The sequence below is a fragment of the Chiloscyllium plagiosum genome, unplaced genomic scaffold (assembly GCF_037043375.1).
Source record: "Chiloscyllium plagiosum isolate Xiang-an unplaced genomic scaffold, Cpla_swu_hap1 HiC_scaffold_16, whole genome shotgun sequence".
Classification (NCBI taxonomy): Eukaryota; Metazoa; Chordata; class Chondrichthyes; order Orectolobiformes; family Hemiscylliidae; genus Chiloscyllium; species Chiloscyllium plagiosum.
In genome coordinates this window covers 26938444-26963868 of record NW_028270154.1, presented here as the reverse complement: position 1 = coordinate 26963868, position 25425 = coordinate 26938444, and the positions used below count along the sequence as shown (strand labels likewise).

The 25425-nt window shown below is 38.9% G+C and overlaps 1 protein-coding gene and 1 long non-coding RNA gene across 8 annotated transcripts in view; one reads left to right on the top strand and one right to left on the bottom strand.

Moving 5' to 3' along the window:
• On the top strand, window positions 1–23117 carry LOC122556545 (uncharacterized). 3 transcript variants are annotated; one of them, XR_015759712.1, is made up of 5 exons: window positions 1–38; window positions 12238–12354; window positions 13317–13421; window positions 15967–16198; window positions 22982–23106. It is a non-coding gene; the product is annotated as an uncharacterized LOC122556545 (long non-coding RNA). The 3 variants fall into 3 exon arrangements; XR_015759711.1 differs by lacking the exon at window positions 15967–16198 and having other exon boundaries at window positions 22982–23117; XR_006313558.2 differs by lacking the exons at window positions 1–38; window positions 15967–16198 and adding an exon at window positions 7376–7513 and having other exon boundaries at window positions 22982–23117.
• Window positions 17575–25425, bottom strand: part of aff4 (ALF transcription elongation factor 4) — a 103499-nt gene continuing 95648 nt past the window's right edge. For all 5 annotated transcript variants that reach the window (XM_043703319.2, XM_043703318.2, XM_087995238.1 and 2 more), the window contains 2 exons: window positions 22963–23186; window positions 17575–21799 (listed from right to left, as the gene is read on the bottom strand). In XM_043703319.2, the coding sequence (XP_043559254.1) occupies window positions 21672–21799; window positions 22963–23186 (352 nt within the window). In that variant the 3' untranslated portion in view covers window positions 17575–21671. The remainder of the gene's footprint in view (window positions 21800–22962; window positions 23187–25425) is intronic.

Sequence of the window (25425 nt, the reverse complement as noted above, 5' to 3'; positions counted from 1 at the left end):
CAACCTTGAACTGCTCAGGGAAACTTCAGTCGGACAAGGCAAGTCATTACGCTAATTCTCAATGTGCACAGTACTATGTCCATTAAGTTATAAGAATTTGTTCTAGATCAGAATATGTAACATAACTGGGTTGTATGATACTGTTTAGACTTAAAAAAAAATCATTACTGTAATTTCAAAGTGTCCGTCAAATAATATGAGATCTTCCAAGTCAATGAGGCTTTCATCAATTTCAGTCTTTGCTTTACGTGAATGGGGGCCATAGGTCATTTGGTCAGGAGCAAGGCTGTTGGCACAACGACTATTGTGGTTTGTTTCTGGTGGCGTGAGTGCAACAACATGCAGCAATCTTATTTACACTGTTTCAGGCTTGTTGTTAAAATGAGAGTTCAGTGCTGCAATTGAGAAACCTCAGAAAGACTTTCCTGGATATAGTGCAGTGGCTGAAACTGGAACCTATAAAACCGAGCATGCTTCAAGTACGGGCAGATGGAAAAGGCAGAATTTGAATTTGGGAGGAGGAACTGGTGAGCACAGCGTGCCCCTGTGAACTGGATATTGGAGGATAATGAAACCTCAGAAAATGTAGAAAAGAGACTGTCTCTGAATGGAGAGGCCCACAATGGATGCAGGCAATTTCTCCATAAAGTGTTGCATGCCTGAAGGGTATATGCCTGACATTTGAAGGAATCTTTTGTCATTTCTCTATCAAACACAATCTTTCTTTTTTACTAAACGAAACGCCGAAAGAACTGTGGATGCTGGAAATCAGAAACAAAAGCAGAAACTGCTGTAAAAATGCTCAGTAGGCCTGGCAGCATCTGTGTAGTGAAATTAGAGTTATTGTTTTGGGTTCAGTAACCCTTTTTCAGAAGTTTCTTTTCTAGCTGTTCCATCATCTGTTACCGGTATCAAGGGCTGGAAGTTTGCTGTTTCCCGAGAAAGGGACAGATATTGAAGGGGGGGCAGTGGGAGGGGGAGCGATGGGAGGTGGGTGCAATAAAGTGGCACCAACGCCTTATATTGCCCCCTACAGCTGCAGTAATGTTACTAGCAGCAGGGGGCAGTGTTACATAGTGTACTCACCCATTGGACAATTGAGGAGTATTGGTTAATTCCTGATCAGACAGGCCCTCCCATGCTGGTGCTGGGACTTTCCATATGGGAGGTAGGAAGCATTCCGTTGACTATATGAAAACTAGCAGGCATTTGCAGTCCTGTTTCCTTATCGGAGGTACCCATCTTGAGGTTTTATCTCCTCCCTCTTCTTTGCATTCCCACTGCCCCCTATACTTGACACCTGCAGCTACCACTACCCTCACAGTCTGTGTCCAGATGTGCCAATCTGGTCCACGCAAGCCCCTGCAATCACCTCACAGTTGGGGCTATGTTGCTGAACAGTGCCACTCACAGTGAGACTGCTGGAAAGATAAAGTATTGTTCACCCAATTGATTTTTCCAAAATGGGGTCTCTCCCTAGTGGCTGACAAAAAACAGATTGAAGCCAATTAATGGCTAGACAGCATTAAAACTCCGCTTGGCAAGTCAGTCATCTGGTCACCTCCAGCTAAACTGATGAAACAAAGTTCATGTTGAAATCACTTTACAGTTGGTTTCATGTTTAATGATGGATTGAGACTTGGGCTAAGCTCATGCTTGGGCCAGGATAACTTGATTTAACACTAACTTTACTTTATTGAAGTTTTTGTTTTGTGAAAATAACCTATAAACTAAACAAAGGGCAGCTTAACTACACAGCAAAGAAACTGCATGATCATTTACTGCGCCTGTGTCATGAAATCTGCATGATTTGATCATGTACATTAATCTTATCAGTTTAGACAATAGCATACTCAAAGAAACTGCACTGAGCAGGTATTGAATCAAAAACCTTTTTTGGCAGAGGTGTACTCAAGTATAAAGCATATTGGGCAGACTGTAAAGAACCAAGGCAGTGTGCATAGTGATGGAAATTGAATAAAGATTCATACACCTTATGTCATTCACTGTGTCTCACACTGCACGCACACAGAAAAAAAATTAAAAAAAACAAAACAATCCAGGAGTGTCAGAGGTTCTGTTCACGCTGAGAGCTGGCTCTGAGGGAGCTGGACCACTGTCAAGAACTATACAAGTGTAAGTAAAGGGTGACTTGGTGATGGGAATACCAGCCTCGGTGGAGATATTTTTAAAAAAATTTAAAAAGTATCCCCTTTCACTGTTTGATCATGCAGTATTGCCCTTTGATGTGAAGGGCACAGCTTGTCACTAGCCACTTGGATGTCTCCTTTCTTCCTGGTGGTGGAATATCAATAAGGATTTACACACTTGTTGTTCTTCACTGTGTCCTACACCTGCACACACATGACATGGGTGCTGGGGAAAAATAAGCATTACTACAGTGTGAGGAAAAGCAAAAAATAGACAGGAGTGTCAGGGGTTCCGTTCACCCTGAGATCTGGCTCTGAAGGAGCTGGATCAGTGTGTGAAGGACTCTCCATTTTGTGATAAGGGAGGGGGGATACTCAGAGCTGGACCAGCATCGAGGACTTTCCATGTGTAAATAAAGGGTGACTTGGTAATGGGATATCAACCTTGGTGGAGTTATTTCAATGGCAACAAGAGTAATGTCCCTGAAGAAACTTACTCACAACAGCCTTCTTTGAGTTGGGGTAAGCATTATGGAAGCTTGACTTGTTCGACCTTGCCACCAAAGAATGGGCCCAGTATGTGGAAAGAATGTGTTATTTTTTCCGTGCATATGACATTGGGAGATGAAAAGTAATGAGTGTAGAACCTGTAGCTTTTTCAGTTATTAGGAGCCTAACTTTGCCAAGGCACTGAATACTAAATCTTTCGAGATTTGATGGATTTAGTTCGGAATATTATGACCCTAAGGTTCCTGTAATTCTGAGACATTATCATTTTTACTTGGCAATTTGAGAACCAGGAGAATTCATACTGGGATTGTTGACTAGGTTAAGATGACTGGTAGAAGCATGTGACTTTAGTTGAACCCTTAATGAGATGCTGAGTGACCAAATGATATTTGGAATTAATAATGTCACCATGTAAAACCACCAACTAGATGAAGGCTAACTGAACCTCAAAGAGTGACTTCAACCGGCTTTATTATTGAAAAATGTGGCAAGTGGAGGATGTGTTGCAGGGTATTCTAATGGAAGTGGAGACCCTTGCCAGTCTGACTGGGTGAAACTGAGAAATAAGAAAGGGATGATCACCTTATTGGGATTGTATTATAGACCTCCTAATAGTCAGAGGGAAATTGAGAAACAAACTTGTAAGGAGATCTCAACTATCTGTAAGAATAATAGGGTGGTTATGGTAGGGGATTTTAACTTTCCAAACATCGACTGGGACTGCCATTGTATTAAGGGTTTAGATGGAGAGGAATTTGTTAAGTGTGTACAAGACAATTTTCTGATTCAGTATATGGATGTACCTTCTAGAGAAGGTGCAAAACTTGACCTATTCTTGGGAAATAAGGCAGGGCAGGTGACTGAGGTGTCAGTGGGGAAGCCCTTTGGCGCCAGCAACCATAGTTCTATTAGATTTAAAATAGTGATGGAACTGGATAGACCAGATCTAAAAGTTGAAGTTCTAAATTGGAGAAAGGCCAATTTTGATGGTATTGGGCAAGAACTTTCGAAAGCTGATTGGGGGCAGATGTTCGTAGGTAAAGGGACGGCTGGAAAATGGGAAGCCATCAGAAATGAGATAACGAGAATCTAGAGAAAGTAAATTCCTGTCAGGGTGAAAGGAAAGGCTGGTAGGTACAGGCAATGCTGGATGACTAAAGAAATTGAGGGTTTGGTTAAGAAAAAGAAGGAAGCATAGATAAGATCTAGACAGGATAGATCGAGTGAATCCTCAGAAGAGTATAAAGGCAGTAGAAGTTTACTTAAGAGGGAAATCAGGAGGGCAAAAAGGGGACATGAGATAGCTATGGCAAATGGAATTAAGGACAATCCAAAGGGTTTTTACAAATACTTTAAGGACAAAAGGGTAACTAGAGAGAGAATAGGGTCCCTCAAAGATCAACAAGGCGGCCTTTGTGTGGAGCCACAGAAAATGTGGGAGATACTAAATGAATATTTTGCATCAGTATTTACTGTGGAAAAGGATACGGAAGATATAGGCTGTAGGGAAATAGATGTTGACACCTTACAAAATGTCCATATTAGAGGAGGAAGTGCTGGATGTCTTGAAATGCATAAAGCTGGATAAAACCCCAGGACCCAGGTATACCCTAAACCTCTGTGGGAAGCTAGAGAAGTGATTGTTGGGCCTCTTGCTGAGATATTTGTATCATTGATAGTCACAGGTGAGGTGCCGGAAGACTGGAGGTTGGCTAATGTAGTGCCACTGTTTAAAAAGGGTGTTGGGGATCCAAGATGGTGGCGACCCAGCAAGTCTGAGTCTACTGTGCTCCTCCCAAGACTTGGGCAAAGTGGATCACCCACCCCCACCACACTCACCAAATCATTTAAAATAGTTTTTACTTAATGTAGTTAGTTGTTTAGTATTGAATTTAAACAATTTAATCTCCAGTAAAAATGACTAAAGGGAAGGGAGCCCGCAGCTCTCAGCAAGCAGGAACCCCTCCCCCTTCTCCAGCTGCAGCAGAGGCGTCCGCAGCCGCTCCAGGGGGCTTAAGTACAGTGGCGAGCCTCGTGGAAATAATCTCCAAACTCGATGCAAAGGTCGACGCTTTTATTGAAGAATCCCAAAGCTGATGAGACTCACTCTTGGCCGTGCTACAAAAGCACGACTGAGACATCAAGGAAATCGACGCCGAGTTGGAGGGGTGGGGCTAAAGGCCGCGACCTCCGAAACTACAGCACAATCGGCCGTGGATCGGGTCTAGACTCTCGAACAGCGAGTCTGGACCTTAGAGAATCACATTTGTTTGCTGGGCCTTCCCGAACAGGGAGAGGAAGGCCAGCTTACAGTGTTCCTTGAACAGTGGCTTCCACAGCTTTTAAATCTGGAGGCTGGATCAGGCCAGGTAAGGGTGGAATGGGCCTACTGGGTTGCAATACGTGGGCCCGGCTGGAACCAGCATCCCCGCGTGGTCCTGTTCCGGCTGCAGAGCTATAACGAGAGGCAGATACTTTTAGAAGCCTCCAGAAATCTTGGAAAAGATCCCCAAGCCATGATCTATAAAGGATTCAAGATCATGTTATTCCAGGATTTTTCCCCAGCTTTGGTCCGAAAGAGGAAGGCGTTTGATGAAGCAAAGAAGTGTTTAAAGGACTTAAATATTCAGTACTCCTTGCGCTACCCAGCGACGCTACGCTTTAACCATAAAGGATCTGTGTATAACTTCGGATCGCCGGAAAAGGCCAAGGAATTTTTGGACTCTCTTAGATAATTATAAGAGTTAATTGACGTCGGTTTGCTTTCCCCCCACTCCGGTTTACATCCCCCCTTTTTTTATATATTAATCCCTTTTTTTAACCTTACTGTTTAATATTATCTTGGGGGCTGGTGAGAGGGATTTATTTATTTGTTCTCTACTTTACGATTTTATCCCCTTTTTAAAAAATTCTATATATATATATATGTATGGGCCGGGGGTTTAGTTAATGTTGGTGGGGGGGAGGTGGTTACCTTATCCTATTGTATCTCTGTCTCTAGGAGCGGGGTTGTTTTTCCCTTGTTATATTGCATTATTATATATAATTATTACTTGTTGAGGCTGTAATTGTATAGTTATATAAATTTATGCATGGTATTAACATTACCAAATATATCCTGGTGTTGGTGTGGGTGGGGGGTAGGGTGCTTACTGTTAACTCTAACTCTGTAGTATATTTGAATTTTCTTCATCATATTAAGGAGCGCCTGGGTCAAGGGTTGGACACTGCTTGGGAGAGGATATGATGGACTTTTGGAAAGGAAGTGATACCCCCTGGGAACAAGGGGAAAATTTTCATTTAAATACGTTTTATATTTTTTTTATGTAGAAATAGCTTTTTATTATACTGTTGTGAGTGTTTCAGAGAGCCTTCACTTTTGTGAATTTTATATGCTCTATGCTCGGGATGTTCTGGATAGGGTTTCCCCTCCTGAGGGGTCTCGGATCTGCCCGGACGATTATGGTTGAGCAGTCGGTTAAGTGGTGCACCTGGAATGTCAAGGGGAGTAATTCACAAGTCAAAAGGAAGAAAATATTATCAAACCTCAAGAAAGAAAGGGTTGATATAGCTCTCCGACAGGAGACACATTTATTGGATAAAGAATACGTGAAATTACCAGGTGGATTTTTCTTCTTTTAGCTAAAAAAGCAGGGGAGTTGTTATTCTTATCTGGAAGAATTTCCCTTTCAAAATCCTAAATCAGATAAAAGACAAATCTGGATGATATATTCTGATTAAAGCCCTTACAAATGGAGAGGAATATGAGATTTTAAATTTGTATTGCCCCCCGGCACATCCTTTTAAATTTATAACGGAAGCCTTCTCAAAATTGATGGCTCTCAGTGCTCGTCATACAATTATAGGGGGAGACTTTAATTGTATTATGGATCCGGAAATAGATAGGACTCCCAAGAGTACTGCAGGAGTATCTCCCAGATCTAGACAATTGATGGATTTGAACAAAGAATTAGGACTAGTAGATGTATGGAGATGTCTTCATCCACAGGGCAGAGATTTTTCTTTTTACTCCAATCCACATAAATGTCATACCAGAATCGATATGTTTTTTGCCCCCTCGATTTTTTAAAATTCCATATCATCCTGTAAAATAGGCATTATAGCAATTTCCGATCACGCTGCTGTATATATGGAAATCAAGGCGAGGAACAATGAGACATCCCCCCAGCATTGGCGTACGGACGCCTTCCTGAGGAAAGATAGTAAATTTGTAAAGTACTTCTCTCAAGAATTTAAAAGTTTTTTAGAAATTAATTTAGGTACGGCTAGCAACCCATCAATGATGTGGGAGGCCATCAAAGCTTACACGCGAGGTTTGATCATCTCATACTCAGCGACCCAGAAAAAATTAAAGGGAGAACAACAACGTCTGCTCGAAGCTCACTTAAAAGCGGCTGAAACAGCATACGCTGACTGACCTTCTATTATCAAATTGCAAAGGATTACTGCCCTTAGGACAGCTCTAAATACCACGCTTACCCAAACAGCTAAGAGAGAAATATTGTTTGCAAAACAAAGGTTATATGAATTTGGCGATAAACCTGGTAGATACTTAGCATTTCTTGCAAAGAAAAAGAAGGCCCCTCAAACTATCACGTCTATCAAGGAGAGTGCGGGTATTTTGACTTATGATCATAAAAGGATTAACGCAATCTTTAGAAAATTTTATTCTGATTTATATAAATTGCAGGATTGCGAAGACAGGACTAGGAGGATGCAGTCATTTTTTAAAAACCTGATCTTTCTGGACCTAACTCCAGAACAGGTATCGGCCTTGAATGTTCCCCTAACAGTCCAAGAAATACTTGACGCAATCAGGCAACTTCAGAGCGGTAAGACACCTGGCTCAGATGGTTTTCAAGCTGAATTCTATAAAGAATTTACAGGAATATTGGCTGGTCCACTTATGGATATGTATAATTATTCATACAGTCAGGGCTGTCTCCCGCCTTCGCTGAAAGAGGTGAATATCTCTCTTCTCCTTAAAAAAGGAAAGGACCCAGAAGATTGCGCGTCATACAGACCAATATCCTTGCTAAATGTAGATTTTAAAATCCTTTCTAAAACGTTAACATTGAGGCTAGAAAGGGTATTTCCACACATCATAAAGGAGGATCAGACGGGGTTTCTTCAGGGCCGTAGATCATCCAATAATGTTAGAAGGGTTTTGAACGTGATTCAAGCCTGCCATCAGGGAAAGATACCAGGAGTAGTCGTCTCATTAGACGCAGAAAAGGCATTCGACAGGGTTGAATGGTCATATTTGTTCTTCACATTGGAAAGGTTTGGCGTTGGAAAGCTGTTTACCAAATGAGTCTCAACACTGTATAGTGATCCCAAGGCAGTTGTGATTACCAATGGATTAGGCTCGGATAGCTTCAGTGTGGATAGGGACTGCCGTCAGGGATGTCTTCTTTCACCATTGTTATTTATGCTAATAATTGAGCCACTAGCAGAAGCTGTACAGGCTAACCCTAATATAACGGCCCCGAGGATTGGTACAGGCAAAAATAAAATTACCCTGTATGCAGATGATGTTCTTCTATTTCTCACTAATCCCCTGATGTCCGTGCCTCGCTTAATCCAAGTTATTAATACATTTAGTGTTTTTTCAGGCTACAAAATTAATTTCTCAAAATCGGAGGCTATGCCAATGGGTGGCCTCTCTTATTGGACGGATCCCACTTTCCCTTTCGGTGGTCCCTGGAGGGTTTTTTATATTTAGGCATTTTTATTATCCCAGTATTTGGTCAGTTATACAAGGCTAACTTTGTGCATTTACTGGAAAGGATAAGGCAGGACATCCAGCGATGGGGAGACCTTCCAATTTCCTGGCTGGGTAGAATAGCACTAATTAAAATGAATGTCCTGCCCCGTCTCCTATACCCTATGAGAATGCTTCTGGTGAAGCTGCCAAGGCTGGCACTACGTAAGTTAAACGGCTGGTTGGGTTCCTTTATCTGGAATCATAGATGACCCCTCATTAAGCTGAAGAAGCTACAGCTTCCACAGGCAAGGGGAGGATTGGATTTCCCATATTTTAGGAAATATCAATTAAGTTCCCTATTAAGTTACATAACTGATTGGGTCTTGTCTGACCCACAATCAATCTGGCTGGACATCGAGGCTTCTCAAGCAAAATGCCCACTTATTAACCTTTTATTTTCAGACAAGAGGAAAATCATTACGGACCACTGTAAAAACCCTATAATACTAAATGCAATTAAAGCTTGGAATATAATGCGGCAAAATGAGGGCAACTCACATAAAACATCCCCCTATGCCCCAATAGTGGGAGCATGGGGATTTCAACCGGGGCTTACAGATGTCACTTTCAAACTCTGGAGATCCAGGGGTATCCCATGTTTAGGGGATCTGTTTAAAGAAGGGATCCTGATGTCTTTTGAACAGCTGCATCAGAAATTTGGATTATCTAATGGAGACCTCTTTTGATACTTCCAAATTCGAGATTATAAATATAAGAAGACTACGTTATTAGATAGTCTTTATAAATCAGATAGAGAACGTAGAGTGCTATGGCCAATGGGGGTATCTTCCGTCAGCACTATTTATCATTTATTACATGATGTAGTATCAGGAGATATGGACAATCTGCTTAAAACATGGGATCAGGAATTGGGACTAGAAATCTCTATAGAAACATGGAATGACATTTGGGAAAACGCCAGAAGAATCACCATCTGCAACAGAACTCAGGCCATTCAGTTGAAGATACTTCATAAGGCCCATATAGCACCGGATCGATTGGCAAAATTTAAGGCAGGAGCATCTCCAATGTGTCCCAAATGTAAGAGAGAGGTGGGCACTCTTGTACATTGCTTATGGACCGGTCATAAGATCTGTAGATATTGGACTAAAGTAGCAAGTGCTCTGACAGAAATCTTAGGAACGGAAATTAGAGTGGACCCTGTATCTCTCCTTTTGGGCTTTTCAAAATTACCCTTCCTGGATATGCACGGGAAGAGATTATTTTCCATTCTCTCTTTCTGTGCAAGGAAAAATATTTTGGTAAACTGGGTGGCTAAGGGCCCCCCTGGACTTTCAAATCGGTACAGATTAATTATGGAATGTATTCCCCTTGACTACCTTACAAATATGGTGCACCAAAAGACCGCATTATTCCATAAAATATGGCAGCCCTTCTTTAATTATATACATACAGATATTTCGGCCATCCTAATAAGGGCTTTTATTTGAGATGGCGAACCTGGCTGGTCCGGGGCCCCTTGGGAGAGGAATCCCGCACGAATACGGGTTTTGTTACAATTTTATGTTAATACATTCCGAGCATATACCTCACTACCCAATTTCTGTGTTATCCGTCGGGGTTTTTAAAAATTTTATTTGAATAATGTAAGAGACTTAATTATACACTCTAGTTAGTTGTAGGTTAGATTAGTAGTTAGTTAAGTTTTGTTTTTTTTTCTTGGTATTTTTTTCTTTTGTCAAATTTTGGTTATTATTTATTTAAGATTTAATTGTATATCAATGTTGATCCTCTACTTTTTATCATTTACATAAATGATTTGGATGTGAGCATAAGAGGTACAGTTAGTAAGTTTGCAGATGACACCAAAATTGGAGTTGTAGTGGACAGCAAAGAGGGTTACCTCAGATTACAAAAGGATCTTGACCAGATGGGCCAATGGGCTGAGAAGTGGCAGATGGAGTTTAATTTAGATAAATGCGAGATGCTGCATTTTGGGAAAGCAAATCTTAGCAGGACTTATACACTTAATGGTAAGGTCCTAGGGAGTCTTGCTGAACAAAGAGACCTTGGAGTGCAGGTTCATAGCTCCTTGAAAGTGGAGTCGCAGGTAGATAGGATAGTGAAGAAGGCATTTGGTATGCTTTCTTTTATTGGTCAGAGTATTGAGTACAGGAGTTGGGAGGTCACATTGCGGCTGTACAGGACATTTGTTAGGCCACTGTTGGAAAATTGCATGCAATTCTGGTCTCCTTCCTATCAGAAAGATGTTGTGAAACTTGAAAGGGTTCAGAAAAGATTTACAAGGATGTTGCCAGGGTTGGAGGATCTGAGCTACAGGGAGAGGCTGAGGCTGTTTTCCCTGGAGCTTCGGAGGCTGAGGGGTGACCTTATAGAGGTTTACAAAATAATGAGGGGCATGCATAAGGTAAATAGACAAAGTCTTTTCCCTGGGGTGGGGGAGTCCAGAACTAGAGGGCATAGGTTTAGGGTGAGAGGGGAAAAATATAAAAGAGACCTAAAGGGCAACCTTTTCACACAGAGGGTAACCTTTTCACACAGAGGGTGGTATGAGTATGGAATGAGCTGCCAGAGGAAGTGGTGGAGGCTGGTACAATTGCAACATTTAAGAGGCATTTGGATGGGTATATGAATAGGAAGGGTTTAGAGGGATATGGGCCGGGTGCTGGCAGGTGGGACTAGATTGGGTTGGGATATCTGGTCGGACCGAAGCATCTGTTTCCGTGCCGTACATCTCTATGATTTTATAAATCTCTAAAGCCACCCCTGAGCCTCCTATGCTAAATCTTAGCCTATCCAGCCTCTCCTTATAACAAACCTTCCAGTCTCAGCAACATCCTTGTATAAAGTCTTTGCACCATTTCCAGTGTATTATCACCCTTCCTATAGCATTGAGCAGAATTGTACGCACTACAAATATTTTGTTACTAACATTTGATCTGTATAACTAATAGAAATAGTGATGAGAAAATACTAAAATCCCTTTTAAAATATCTTTTCAATTAATTTTCTCAGTGGGGAGTTGTTAAGACGATTCACAATACATTATGGTCTGAAGACTGGGGTTTTAAAGTGGCAGAACAATACACAATTAAATTGAAAGCATATTGTTAGTTTGTATTAAACAGAAAACATAATCTTTGATTTCATTTGAGTTATTCAGAGTGGGGTGTAGGATATGCAGAGACTTGCTTTGCTTACATGCATTTAAACGAGGTCTGTAAACAGCTCAGTACTTTGGGGAAATAAGACAAACTGTTGTGGTCCAGCAATTCATGCTTAGTAAAGAAATTCAGAAGTCAGACAGTACACAACATTAATTCAGAATGCTGCTATAAGCAAGGATACTGTTAGTAACAGCCTCCAAGCGATCTGGGCTTAAATTTTGAATGGCTTAGAGATCAGTAAGAGAGAAAACAAGTAAAAGAAACAGAAGTCAGATGTGTCAGAGGGGAAACATCCCATAGGGTTGTTAAAGACAAAGTTAAGTAACACGATTAAGGAGCAAGTGAGCTATCAGATTATTTAAGCATCTTAGGAAGAGTTATTTCCTTGGGGAAACAAGTTAATTCAACAACTGGCTGTAGGGAACAGAGGATAATTCTTCACCAGGAGGTAGTGGGGTTGAAGTTTTTATCTTGATATTTGTAATGACTATTTCAACTAGTTTTTGCATAGTTGATTTGTGCAATAAACGTTTGCTCTTTTGTTAAAAAAGTATATTGACAGCCTTTGGTAAGCATGTTCAGTGACATACTACAATGGTAAACAAAAAGAGAAAATAATAGTAATGCTCTATAATGCAAGGTTTTGCCCTGGCAATCTGATTTATCCAAGATTACAATGGTGGGATTGTGTCAACACTGGTGCCAGAGTCCACTTGCCAACCAACTTTCTTCTCATGCAGCATAAGTGCTTTTTCAGGTAAGTTCTTTTCTTTCAGGTATTCTTGCGAATTGTCAAGTGCATGACAAAAGCTTCAAAGCATGTGCTTTTTTTAAAAAAACCAGTTGTCAACTTCTGTATCATCAAGTGACAGAGGTGGCAAACTTAATTCCCAAGTGCTGAGAACTCAGTTATTCAGCAGCCTACAACATACAGTCATGGAATCATACAGCACAGAAGCAGATCCTTTGGTCCAACTCATCCATGCCAACCAGATATCCTAATGTAATCTAGTCCCATTTGCCAGCATTTGGCCCATGTCCCTCTAAACCTTTCCTTTCATATAACCCATCCAAATGACTTTTTAAACGTTGTAACTATACCCGCCTCCACCACTTTCTCTGGCAGCTTGTTCCATACACGTATCATCCTGTGCTTGAAAAAAAATTACCCTCAGGTCCTTTCCTCGCTCACCTTAAACCTATGCCCTCTAACTTTGGACTCCACACTTCGGAAAACTTTGGCTACTTACCCTATCTATGCCCCTCATGATTTTATAAACCTTTATAAAGTTATCCCTCAGCCTCTGACACCCCAGAGAAAGAAGCCCCAGCCTACTCAACCTCTCCCCATAGCTCAAACCATCCAACCCCGACAACATCCTTGTAAATCTTTTCTGCAACCTCTCAAGTTTAACAACACCCTTCCTATAGAAGGACAACCAGATTGTACACAGCATTCTAGAAGTGGCCCCAATGTCCTACACAGCCTTTTGAAATTTCCTTTTCTCCTTATGCTTTGGGTTTTTTGAATAAAAACTTACAACGGAAATATTTTTGATTTAGAGTCATTAGTTTTCTGAAGCAGGAAGAAAGCGAAAACGTTTCCAGATACGTTAAACTCTGGTGAAAAATGAAACTGCATGTTGTGATCCGTGAATTTATTTAACCTGTTCAAGGATGTTATGACACACATTTGATGAAGGTATGACTTGTCCTCAGGCCCCCTGGCTCAGAGATAGGGACACTGCCACCATGCCACAAGAGCCCATTGTCATCAGTGCATACATGAAGAAACTTGCACAAAAGAGAATTTTACCCACTAAGGTATTGAAATTCTATAATTCCAACTATTATCGTTGTAACCACTTGAGCACACTTGTCTAAAATTCAGTTGCAATGCATTCTTTTACACAATTAGTCAGCTCCTACTCCAAAGCCTAGCTATATATTGTTTTGCTTGGTGACTCAGTAACATGATTAAATCGGAACAATACCTCAAGTTGACTTAAAAATTTGCTCAAAACTCCACAATACTGGTCAGGTTTATTTTGTCTAAGCATTTGCAACTGCACGGAGAAAATATTGGCATTTAGAACACTTTTCACAACTGTATCCCAAAGCACTTGATTATAAAAAGGTACATCACTGCTGTAAAGTCCAGTCACTATTGTCAGAGCGGCCAGGTTGTACAAACAGCAATGTGGCCATGATCAAATATTCAGTGCTAAATTACATTGGTCAGGACACTGGGCAGAATACCCTCAATCTTCTTTGAAAAAGTACCATGGGATCCTCGGTATCCAGTTTAGACCACACATGGTCTCTACGTAATGCATCATTTGAAGGTCAGTACAATTTAATAGGTCTCTCAAGAGTTTTTTCAGTAAATGAGCATCTGATTCAGAGGTGAGACCACTACTAATCGAGCCATGGCTGACATGACAGTTCTACCACAATATACAGCAGAGTAGAGTAAAATTGGAAGTGGGTGAGGTAGCAGCTTTCTCCAGTTCTCCCTCTTTTAAAATCTGTCATTATCCTACACAACAAAAAAATGACACCACTGTCAGTGCAAGATTAATGTTTCATTGACCACTCTTGCTTCTCCAAAACCCCCGATTATTGTGGAACAAAAATAAAGTGCTGGGGAAAATGTAGCAAATCTGACACTACCTGTGGAGTTAACATTTTGAATCCAGTGACCATTAGCAGAAAGTTGTGCTGACTCCCAAATTTATGCTCATTTATCATGGGATCACCACATGATTCCCTTGAATCAGATTTTTGCAACAGTCAATGTTGGAAAATGGCAAAGTCTCAAATTACACTGTGTGAAGATTATACATCGCATCTAACTTAGTGTAACAAGTTTACCTACCCTATCCTCTTCCGATGTTTCTAAGGTAATCCAAATGGATCAGACTAGACTTGCCTGGATTAATTTTTACCTTTAGTTGTAGCCACAGCATAATTTACACTGGCCTCTTTGCCTACTATCATATTGCTACCTCTGGTGTCCAAAGATCTATTCTTGGACCCAATCTATTTCTCATGAACATGTTGCCCCATTGGCCACATCATCTGAAATCAGCTTTAGTTTTCATATTGTCTTAGCTGATGCGATTATTGGACAAGTCATATCCAAGACTAGAATCTGGCTTGGGAGACCATTTAAATATTTTTATTTAATACAAGTGAACAATGCTGCACATTTGATTTTAACAATAAAACAGAAGTTTACTATTCAAAATAGACAGAGATAAAGAATATAACAGACTAGCTGCATATAACAATTTGAAATATTTTGAAACAGTAAAAATGCAATCTCATCTATCCCAACACTACTACTTTACATTACTCAAACACCAGAGAGCATTCACTCCTTTATCACATCCATAGGTCGAACTCAGAACCATACACACACTTCATTATCAAGATCCATTTCCACCCATATCTCACTCAATCCATGTCCTGTTTCAAGCTCATCTGCATGTCTATGTTACCTCTAGACTTGACTATTAAGGGATGCTTGGCCAGCGTGCATCACTCTTCCCTCTGAAAACTTGAAGTCATCTAAAATTCCACTGCCTGTATTCCTAATCTTGAATATAATTCACTAAAAACCTGCACTTGTGAACTTTAGTTGACTCCTGATCAAGCAATTCCTTAAAAGCTAACATCTTTAATTTATGAATTCCTCCCTGGCTTAAAACAATCTATCTCCCCGAGCTGTACAATTTTCAGATATTGCAAGAGTTAAGGTGATTTGCAAAAGAATAAATAAAGACACAACAAAAACCTTTAATGCAGTAAACTTAGTTCTGGCATGTGCTACGTTAGTCTATGGTGTAAGCAGATTTAATCAGGGCTTTCAAATGGGAACCGGTTAAACACTGAACAGCAAAAACAGTTACAGAAAAAGGACAGATGTTAAAGTAATTGAATTGTTCTTGCAGTGAACTGGTGTGGAGATGATAGGCCAAATTCTCTCATTCTGTACCATAACCATATGATTCCACGATCTAGGTACTCATGTAAGTCTAGTGTTTTGACCGTCTCCTTTGTTTGTAGCCATGCTTTCAACTACCTAGGTTTAAGCCAGGAATTCTCTCCTTAAATCCTTCCCTTCCACCAAACTTGGCACAAATCCACTAGTAATCTTATCATCATTTATCTTTTACTCTAGGATGGAGATAATCTGGTCCTGAATTTCTAATATTCTGGGGAAAGCTTGAGGGTTGTTGATGACATGATTGACAGTTGTTAAACATGTTGCTTTAAATGGGGGATTCAAAATTAGAAGTGCTGTTTTTCACTCATTTACAACAGTGTTCCATTCATTTATTAATGTTTTTTCCTTGGAATACAGAATTGCAAGTGTTAGCCTTGGCACAGTACACCACTCAGGAGTTTGAGTTCAAGTTCCACTCCAGGATTTGACACCAAATCTACAGACACCCCACACCACTGCTGAGGAGTGCTGCACAGTTGGAGGTGCCATCTTTCGGATGAGACAATAACTCAAATCCCCATTTTCTTTTCTATCGCGAATGTAAAAGATCCCATGGCTTCTCTTCAAAGATGAGGGGTGTTATCAGCAGGTCCGTGGACAATAATTATCACTCAATCAACATCACAAAAATAGGACTTTCGAGACTTCATCATATGGCTGCTAGTGACAGTTTGCTGTCTGCAAATTGGCTGCCACAATTAGTTATAAAGAGAGCTTTGGGGCAATCCGTTGCTCTGAAAAGTGCTATGAAATGAAAGTCTCTAACAATCAGGTCTTCTGTGCACTGTTCAAGAATTCCTCTGGAAATCTCAAGTAACTGTGATGATTGAAAATTATTCTCTGTACTGACTGAGCTACATATATGCCCATTATAGGTAGATATAGCAAAAGCTACAGTATCTTTACACTACACATCATGAATGGTTGAGGTTTAATTCTCCTGCTGTGTTAGTTGTGACTCCGGGGAGTATTCATGCCTGAGTGGGAAGTTTATGGATTGATGCCTCATTCTGGAAATTTCAGCATAAACAGTTACAGTTAGACGCAGCATTTATTAGCAGCCAGAAGTTAAAAATATGCAGCTATGGGGCTAAAGATAGAAAATCTTCAGGACCAGATTATCTCCATCCTAGAGTAAAAGATAAATGATGATAAGATTACTAGTGGATTTGTGTCAATTTTCACAGCAATCTGAACTTTGAAACAGTGCCTTTGGATTGGGTAATTACACCATTTAAATGGTTAGATAAATTGTTAGAGATTTATCAGCTGTGGTATTGCCAAGTCTATCTTTAGAGACTGTGACTGAACACTTGGAAAAATATGACTACTGTCACATAATAGAGAACAAAGTAAAAAGAAAACTCAATATTCAAGCAGTTTTTAAGATTTTGTTTTAACAAAACACAAAAGGGAGATGGTGTTAAATTAATCCTGCCCCTGCCTCCATGTTAGAGAAACCAAGTGTACACACAGAATGGATTATCGTGGGTGGTCTTCTTCAGTAGAGGAATTCTTAATACGTTTTAGCAGTGAGTTAGACCTCTTTTGGAGAGCTGTCTCAGAGGACACAATATTTAGAAATGCATTATAACTAACTTGGAAACAGAACATTTTCAAAAACATTAATAATGCAGAACAAAACAAGGTTGAGAAAGCTAAATTTAGTACAAATGAGGCATGATACAAGATTCACATATAGTCAGATGTAGTAAAAGTAAAACGATGGAATCTACATTCTTGAAATATGAAATCAAGGGTCGCCCTCTTAAGATCTACCTTGGAGTGATCCTAAAGCAAACTGAGACGAAAATAAGATTTAAAATGTCTGAAGAGAACAGTGAAGATAATTGTTTTCAATCATTTCCCTTTGAGGACGGTAGAAGAAAAAAATTAAGATGTTTAACTTGATAGAAAGACTTGACATTCACGTTCATGGTCTAATGCAATAACAACAAGGACTCGTCAGCATTTGAAAAGTTTATTAAAGAAAAAGCTCACTGGAAGTTCACTAAATTTAACAATTTTGCATTATACAAAGCAGACCTACTTTTCTGACAGAATAATTAACAAGAGTCCGAGGATTTTTTTTATACACAGTAAATACGTGAATCTCATTTTTGTTAAAAATATGCAACTTGTGGCTGAAATTGAAAAATACAGAGTGGGGCTGCAACAATCTAGATTTGCTAAAAACCCTTTTCCATTATGATGGAAATATATAATATTCTTTACAGAAGCCAAAAGTTTAGGTTATACAGTGCTTTAATTGCCATAAACAAATTATTTTACAAATACTTCCCAATGCAAATGTATCATATCTGAGACAATCTTCATTCTGCAGTACTTTGTAGAGCCAAGTACTGTATATACTGCAAGAGATGGCACTATGTTAGAGAAACCTCACCCATAGCTATAAAGCTTTTGCTCACTGAGTTCACTATTCACCTCCAAGTCAATGTCATATGTGTTATAAATCATAAGCAAAGAGATATTTGAAACAAAATTAAAAGAAAATTAGAATCAAATGTAGTCAATTTCCCATAAGTTCTAAAGAGTTACATTTTGCCAGTTACATATACTAAATTATATTAACTAATTGCATTCAGCAACACATTTATTAGATGGGGATAACACTGCATAAACTCGTAGCAGAAATAAAGTACAGGCAGTTATTTTGAGGACCTCCAAAACTATGTAAAATACTTGTATTTAAGTTACTTTATTTCTCTTCCAGTATTGGTACAAACAAACAAAATCTGTTTATTGATGGGTTGGGGCTGGAGAACAGAATGAATATTAAGAACCAATCTAACAACCAATTGAACTTTGCGCAAGTGTAAATAAACAAAACATTTGATTTCAGGAAATTCCCCAAATTAAAATTCAAAAGCCACAGGTAAATTGAGAACAATGATTTGGTGAGGTATAAACACTGATTACAACATGCTTTAATAACGTAATTACAGGAACATACAAAAGTCAGCTGTATACTCAAATGTTCATAGTTATCACTTCCCTTTCCATTTATTGTAAATGGTTTCTGTCATATTTTATTACATTTGAATGCTCAATATGTTTTTAAAAGTTCATCTGCAGCGCTAGACTGGAATTAAACAAAAATACTCTGTAGGAACTAAATGAGATAGTTTCCAGTAAATTTTGTTCATCTTTGGATTCTTAAAATGAAAGTATAAACCAAAGGGAGGCATTAAATGCAAACAGCATGTTAAAAGGTCTAGATGACCTAGACACCTACAGCAATAAATACTATAAAATATTATAAGGTCAGTTATTTCTATCAAATAAACATTTATAATTAGAAATGCACATTACATTTAAAAACTTTTGATACTTTATGGGCAGACATCGTATCAAACACAAACCTATTACACACCTTCAGAATTAACACCACATATACATAGAGCAAGACGACAACAGTAAAGATTGAAACTATTTTGGAATTCGGCTGTCTGACAACATTTGAGGATTTTTCCAGATACCACTGTACAGGAAGACTGCTAGCTAGTGGTTCAATGGACATTCCTTGTGTTTCAAAACATTAGCAGTTTCTACAGAACGGACACTGGATAATACATTGTAGACTAATTTGCAAGTGTTAGGCTATAACAAGTGGTGCCCTCATTTTATGATTAAATTTATAAGTTTGACTTCTTCAAAGTTTGCCACCAACACAAAGGCATTTCGGCAGTAACAGATGCAAGAAAAAGCACAGTTGTCGAGCTGTCCTATGCAGCTCCATTGTAGAATTCTTAATAACATGAACTATTGCCATTTTATTGTTTTTTTAAAAACATATTCCTGTCTACCCCCTGGGTTATAAAATCCCTGTTCTTAACTCTCAGGCTGGTCTTTCCACATCATGCATATTGGAAATGTTCAATAATTTAAATCTTTTTCTGAAAAGGTTGAACTCTCCCACTTACGCAATTCATTCACTTTCTATCACATCCATGTACTTACTCTCAATACTGATGCCACTTCTCACTTCAAAGCACATTGGTGGATTTTCAGCAGGAAATCCGTTTCACAATATTTTACAGCAGCAAAAAAGAAACATCTTTAGAATGTGCCCCAAAAATAAAAAAAATAAATACATAAATAAATTGGCCTGATTTAGATTAATAACCCCTCCAAATAAATTGCATTTTTTCTTTTAAACTACTTATATATTTGCTGACTGCAGTCTAATCATCTAGAATATGTCAAGTATACGATTTCCTTTTTAGTTGGCAGGAAAATAACTTTTTAAAATAACAACTTTCAACATGGTAAATATTTCTAGACTGAGGTTAGTTAGACTTAAAACAAAGTTACAGTAAAATAGACTCTACTTTAGGCTGCCATATTTCTTCAGTTCATCTGACTGCAGATTACCAAACAATTTGCACCCACACATCCCCCACCCCAACATTTAGTTGCTTATTCTTAAAATCCATTTCCAACAGTAGTGTAATCATTTACAAAATGTCAGAGTGGCATAAATATCTGGCAGATGTAGTTACAAACTATACCAACATTCAACAAAATGACATAACTCGAGATGGAGAACACAACTCTAATTATCTTTCTGCAAAATTACATCATTACAGCCTGTTTGATCTAGCACCTTGTAAGCTACTGTGAATATAAAACAAACCAGGAGAGAAATACAAGAGATGCATAAGGCACATCCAAGAATGTTTGACGTGGCAGATTCAAATTCTCAAAGAGTATGGAACAAAAACATATGTAAAATGAAAACCAATAACTTTGTTATACTGCTTGTTTTAAAGAAATGCATTTATGTTAACCAATAACATTTCAAGCAGCAGTGTAACTGTGATGCATAATTATCATTGCATTGGTGATCTTAGTTTCCAGATCTTAGACAGACTACATAGAAACTCAACTTTTTAAAAGTACTTTCTAAGCTGTGGCACATCTCATTCTCACTTAAAAAAAGTTAAATTAAAAACATTTCAGATGAATACAGCCTTTAATGTAAAAGTTACCAGTTCATGTGTCTAGCTGTGCACCTCTCAATGCTAACTCCTGTCTATGTACACTGTAGATTGTACATGACCCTTACCCAGTGAAGCAGACCAGCAGATTGTTGGAAGCACATCAGAGTGAGTAGGGATGCAAGAAGCTGCTATTCATTTTCCAGCAATGCAGATAGGTTTCTATAACCATATGAATGTTATATATCTCCTGTACAAGGGTACATGCATTCTGTACAAATGTTACACTAAACCATTTCAGACAATTCAGTTATTTAGTACATAACATTCAAAAATGAATGTAAAGTACCACATAAGCAATGTCTCAAAATGGTCAACTGATAATAAATCTGTTCACAATTAAATCAACTAGGCTAGGAAGTCAATGCTGTTCAGAAAGAACTGTTTACCAAAGTTATAGCACAGTTTTCTACTTTCAAGGATTAAATAAATTTCCCAAGTAGGTCACAGCATTCAACCTGGAAACAAAACCTGGCCTGAACATGCTATTGTCTCTCACAATTAGTAAGACCTTTTTTTTTAATATACCCTGTGATAGTTCCTGATTCAGTCTAGAAATTGAACAGTTTTCAAAAGGTAGACAAAATTTAGCTATTCTTAGAATATTTATGAACTTCTATGGAACTATTAAATAGAACATAAAATAAAACATAAAAGCACACATTAGAGATTCATGCAAGGTGACTGGTTTTTATATCTTAGCTCTGATTGCTTGATTAGTGTAATATAAAAGATGCTAGTCACAGTGTTTACATGATTAGGAGACTGATGCAAAGAAAAAAGGATCCTTCATAATTGGGAAAAGCTTCTGAAGCTCTTTCTAAAGGTATCTGTGAAAAAATGTAACATTTGAGTTAAAAATAGTTCTGTGTACTGGGTTTAAAAATAGTTTAATCAGCATGTAACTCGTCATAATTTTTTGTTCTGTAAAAGGTCAGGAGCCTATTTACAATTAGAAAAGTCGAAACAGTGACGTGAAAGTGTTGAGAAAGTAAGTAAACGATTGATTTTCAGGTCTTCTGTCCAACTTCTCCAAGCTCATGGTAAAAGATTAGCATCCAGTCGGAGCCAATGTAAACCCTGACGAGTGTAGCGCACAAGATCAGTCATACTGCTGCTGCTGAACACCAAAGGATGCATCACCTTATCCAGCTCCGCAAAAAAATCTATAAGCAAGAAAGCAATTTTTAGTGAGCTCATTAACATTACTTCACCAGCACCATTGAGACTGATATATCTTGAAAAATATCAAGGCAAGTTAGTAAAACAAATCCAAGTATGTTTAATTGCTCATCTGTTCAAATGCATCATTCTAACTTGTTTTCCAATTCATCCATGTGGTATTAATGATCACAAGGTAACAAAACAAAAGAAATAAATAATTGGAGAAGGAGGTCATTCAGACCTTTGAGCTTGCTCTGCCATTCAATAACATAATGATTGATTCCCCAACTCAGCTACACCTTCCCACACCATCTCCAGATCCCTGAAGTGTGCAAAGGTTTGATTACTCTCAGACTTCAATATACTCTATGGCAGCTCTCTGGAATTTCAAAGTGCCATGATGCACAAACATATCTAGATGCCTCTGAATACCAACATTTCTTAGGCTTTCATTATTTAAACACATTCTGCTTTTCCCTATTGTTAGCAAAGTAAATGAATTCATTTCACCACATTTTGGCCCATTCAATAGCAATCTAAATTCTTTTTAATTTGGTTTGGATCTTCCAAAAGTCCATTTATTTACAAAATTTTGCAACAGCGACAAACTTGGATGTATTACACTTGGTTCCCTCACTAATTTATTGACATAAAATGTAAATTGTGGAGGCAAAGCAAAAATAATCCACCAATCTAAAACTGATCAACGCATTCATCCTTATAGTTTTCTGCTGACTGATTAATCTTCAAACCTTGTTGATATATCACTCCAAATAAACCATCATTTAGTGCAATAGCCCTTTTGCATCAACTTAACAAATGCCAAACTTAAAAACTATTCAGGCTCTTATTGTTTGGGCAAGAACATGGAATATAATACCTTTTGAAAATTCAATACATTACAACTGCCATTTTTCCAAACCTTTAGCAACTCTGCCTAAACATCTCAATTTCCTTATTGCCTTAATAATGGGTCCCAGCATCTCCCAGATAAACTGGTTTATATTTCTCCAGCATCTCTCCCAATCCTTCCTTGAATGGTGGGGTTAAAGCTGTTAACTTCTAATACATAGGAAACAATTCTAGAATCTAGGAAAGTCTTGAGGATCAAACAAATTAGCATACTAATCATTTCATAAAAAGAAAGATCCTTTTTATAACCTACCTTTGTTTTCTTTACCCAGCTGGTCAGCTTGGTCCCACACTTCCGTGGCAAACAGGAAATTAGATGTAACTTGAACATAACTAGCTGCCATCTGGTGGATTCTCTGTGGTATTGTGACTGAGGCTGAAGAACTACTGGAGGAAGTACTACTTCCAGAGGAATAGCTCCCAGTATTACCTGGGGAGAGCTTCGGAGAAACTGGAGATGGTGTACCAGCAGCTTTGCTAAGGGAAGAGGGAAAAAGGACTTTAGAAAATTCAGTTTCCAGAATGGTAAAATACAACAAATTTTCAGATTCACCTGCCTTAAAGCATTTTGCATTCACAAGTTTAATTTCTAATTTTCTCCTTTCTCATTCTCTTGAGCACGGATGTTCATTTTGAGGCATGGCTCTATAGATATCAGTTGCTTACTCCTCATCCACGTTGCATGAAATATTCAGAAATTAGAATCATAGAGAAGTACAGCACGGAAACAGACCCTTCGGTCCAACTTGTCCATGCTGACCAGATATCCTTGTCCCAGTTGCCAGCACTTTGGCACATATCCCTCTAAACCCTTTCTATTCATATACTCATCCATATGCCTTTTAAATGGTGCAATTGTGCCAGCCTCCACCACTGCCTCTGGCATCTCATTCCATGCTTGCACCACCCTGTGTGAAAAAGGTTGCCCGTTAGGTCTCTTTTATATCTTTTCCCTCACTCTAAACCTATGCCCTCCAGTTCTGGATTCCCCCACCCCAGGGAAAAGACCTTCTCTATTTATCCTATCCATGCCCTTCATGACTTTATAAACCTCCATAAAGGTCAGCTTCCAATGCTCCAGGGAGAACAGCCTGAGCCGATTCAGCCTCTCCCTGTAGCTCAAATCCTCCATGCTTGGCAACATCCATGTAAATCTTTTCTGAACCATTTCAGGTTTCACATCATCCTTCCGGTAGGAAGGAGACCAGATTTCATCTGATCAAGATCCTGTTTTACTCGGAGGTAACATTCTTCATTGTCCACTACATCCCCAATTTTGATGTCATCGGCTAATGTACTAACTATATCTCTTATGTTCACATCCAAATCATTTATATAAATAACAAAAGGTAGTGAACCCAGTACCAATCCTTGTGGCACTCCACTGGTCACAGGCCTCCAGTATGAAAAGCAAGCCTCCACCACCACCCTCTTTCTTCTACCTTGGAGCCAGTTCTGTATCCAAATGGCTAGCTCTCCCTGTATTCCATGAGATCTAATCTTGCTAACCAGAATCCCATGGGGAATCTTAGCATATGCCGTACTGAAATCCACTTAGATCACTTCCACCGCTCTGCCCTCATCAATCCTCTTTGTTACTTTTTCAAAAAATCAATCAAGTTCGAGATATGATTGCCCACACACAAAACAATGCTGACTATCCCTAAATCAGTCCTTTAAGTGCAAGCAATGTATTTGACAAGTATAAAAATAATTTCAACCAATGCACACAGAAGACAGTGATGCATAGGAAGATTAAAATTGTCATTTAAGGATCTATACATCCATTGGCTTTGTGCTTCAGCAGTTTATTATTCAAAATGAAAAAGTGGCAGTATTATTCAAGAGCCAGATTCTGACCTATTCCCAGAGTCCTGCTGGGAGAATCTCTTGCCGGGGCAATTGCAAGTCAATTCACCTCTATGTATGGTTTAAAAGTCTCAAAGATTTTGTTTGAACAACTTAAAAAGTTTACTTAAGAGATTACCATAATTGAACCTGCCCCATCGATACTTTCAGGCAGTGCATACTCTAATTATTCAGTGTGTGAATAAGCTTTTCTCACCACTTATTTGCTCCTTTGGCAAAACACTTCAAAATTATGCCCTCTGGTTTGATTCATTTGCAGAAACAGTTTCTCCCTATCCACTCACGTATTTGAAAACTTCAATCAAGTCTCCTCTTCGCCCGTTCTTCTCCAAGGAAAACAGTCTCAACTTCTCCAATTTGTCTTCTTAATTGAAGTGCGCATCCCTAGATAAAACCTCTTCTACACTCTCTCCAATATATTCCCTTCTGTCCCATAGTCCGACAACCAGACCTGTACACAACACTCCAGCTGAGATCTAACCAGTGTTTTATACAAGTTCATCATAACCTCCTGCTCTTGTACTCAATGCCCCTATTTATGAACCATAGAGCACTCTGTGCTCTACTAACAATTCAAGATACCTCCTCTGTCACTTGTAATGATTTATGTTGGTCTCTCTGCTTCTGCACATTATTTAGAATAGTGTCCTTTATTTTATGCTGTGTTGTACCAAAGCGTGTCACTTTACATTTTTCCCATATTGAACTTCATCTGTCAGCTGCCTGCACACTCCACGGTGTCAAATCGTTTTGATGTTCTGTACTGTCCTCCACATATTTATTCCATAACTTTTAATTTTGTGCGAGACAACTGTGTGCGGTATCAAATACCTTTTGTAAGTTCACG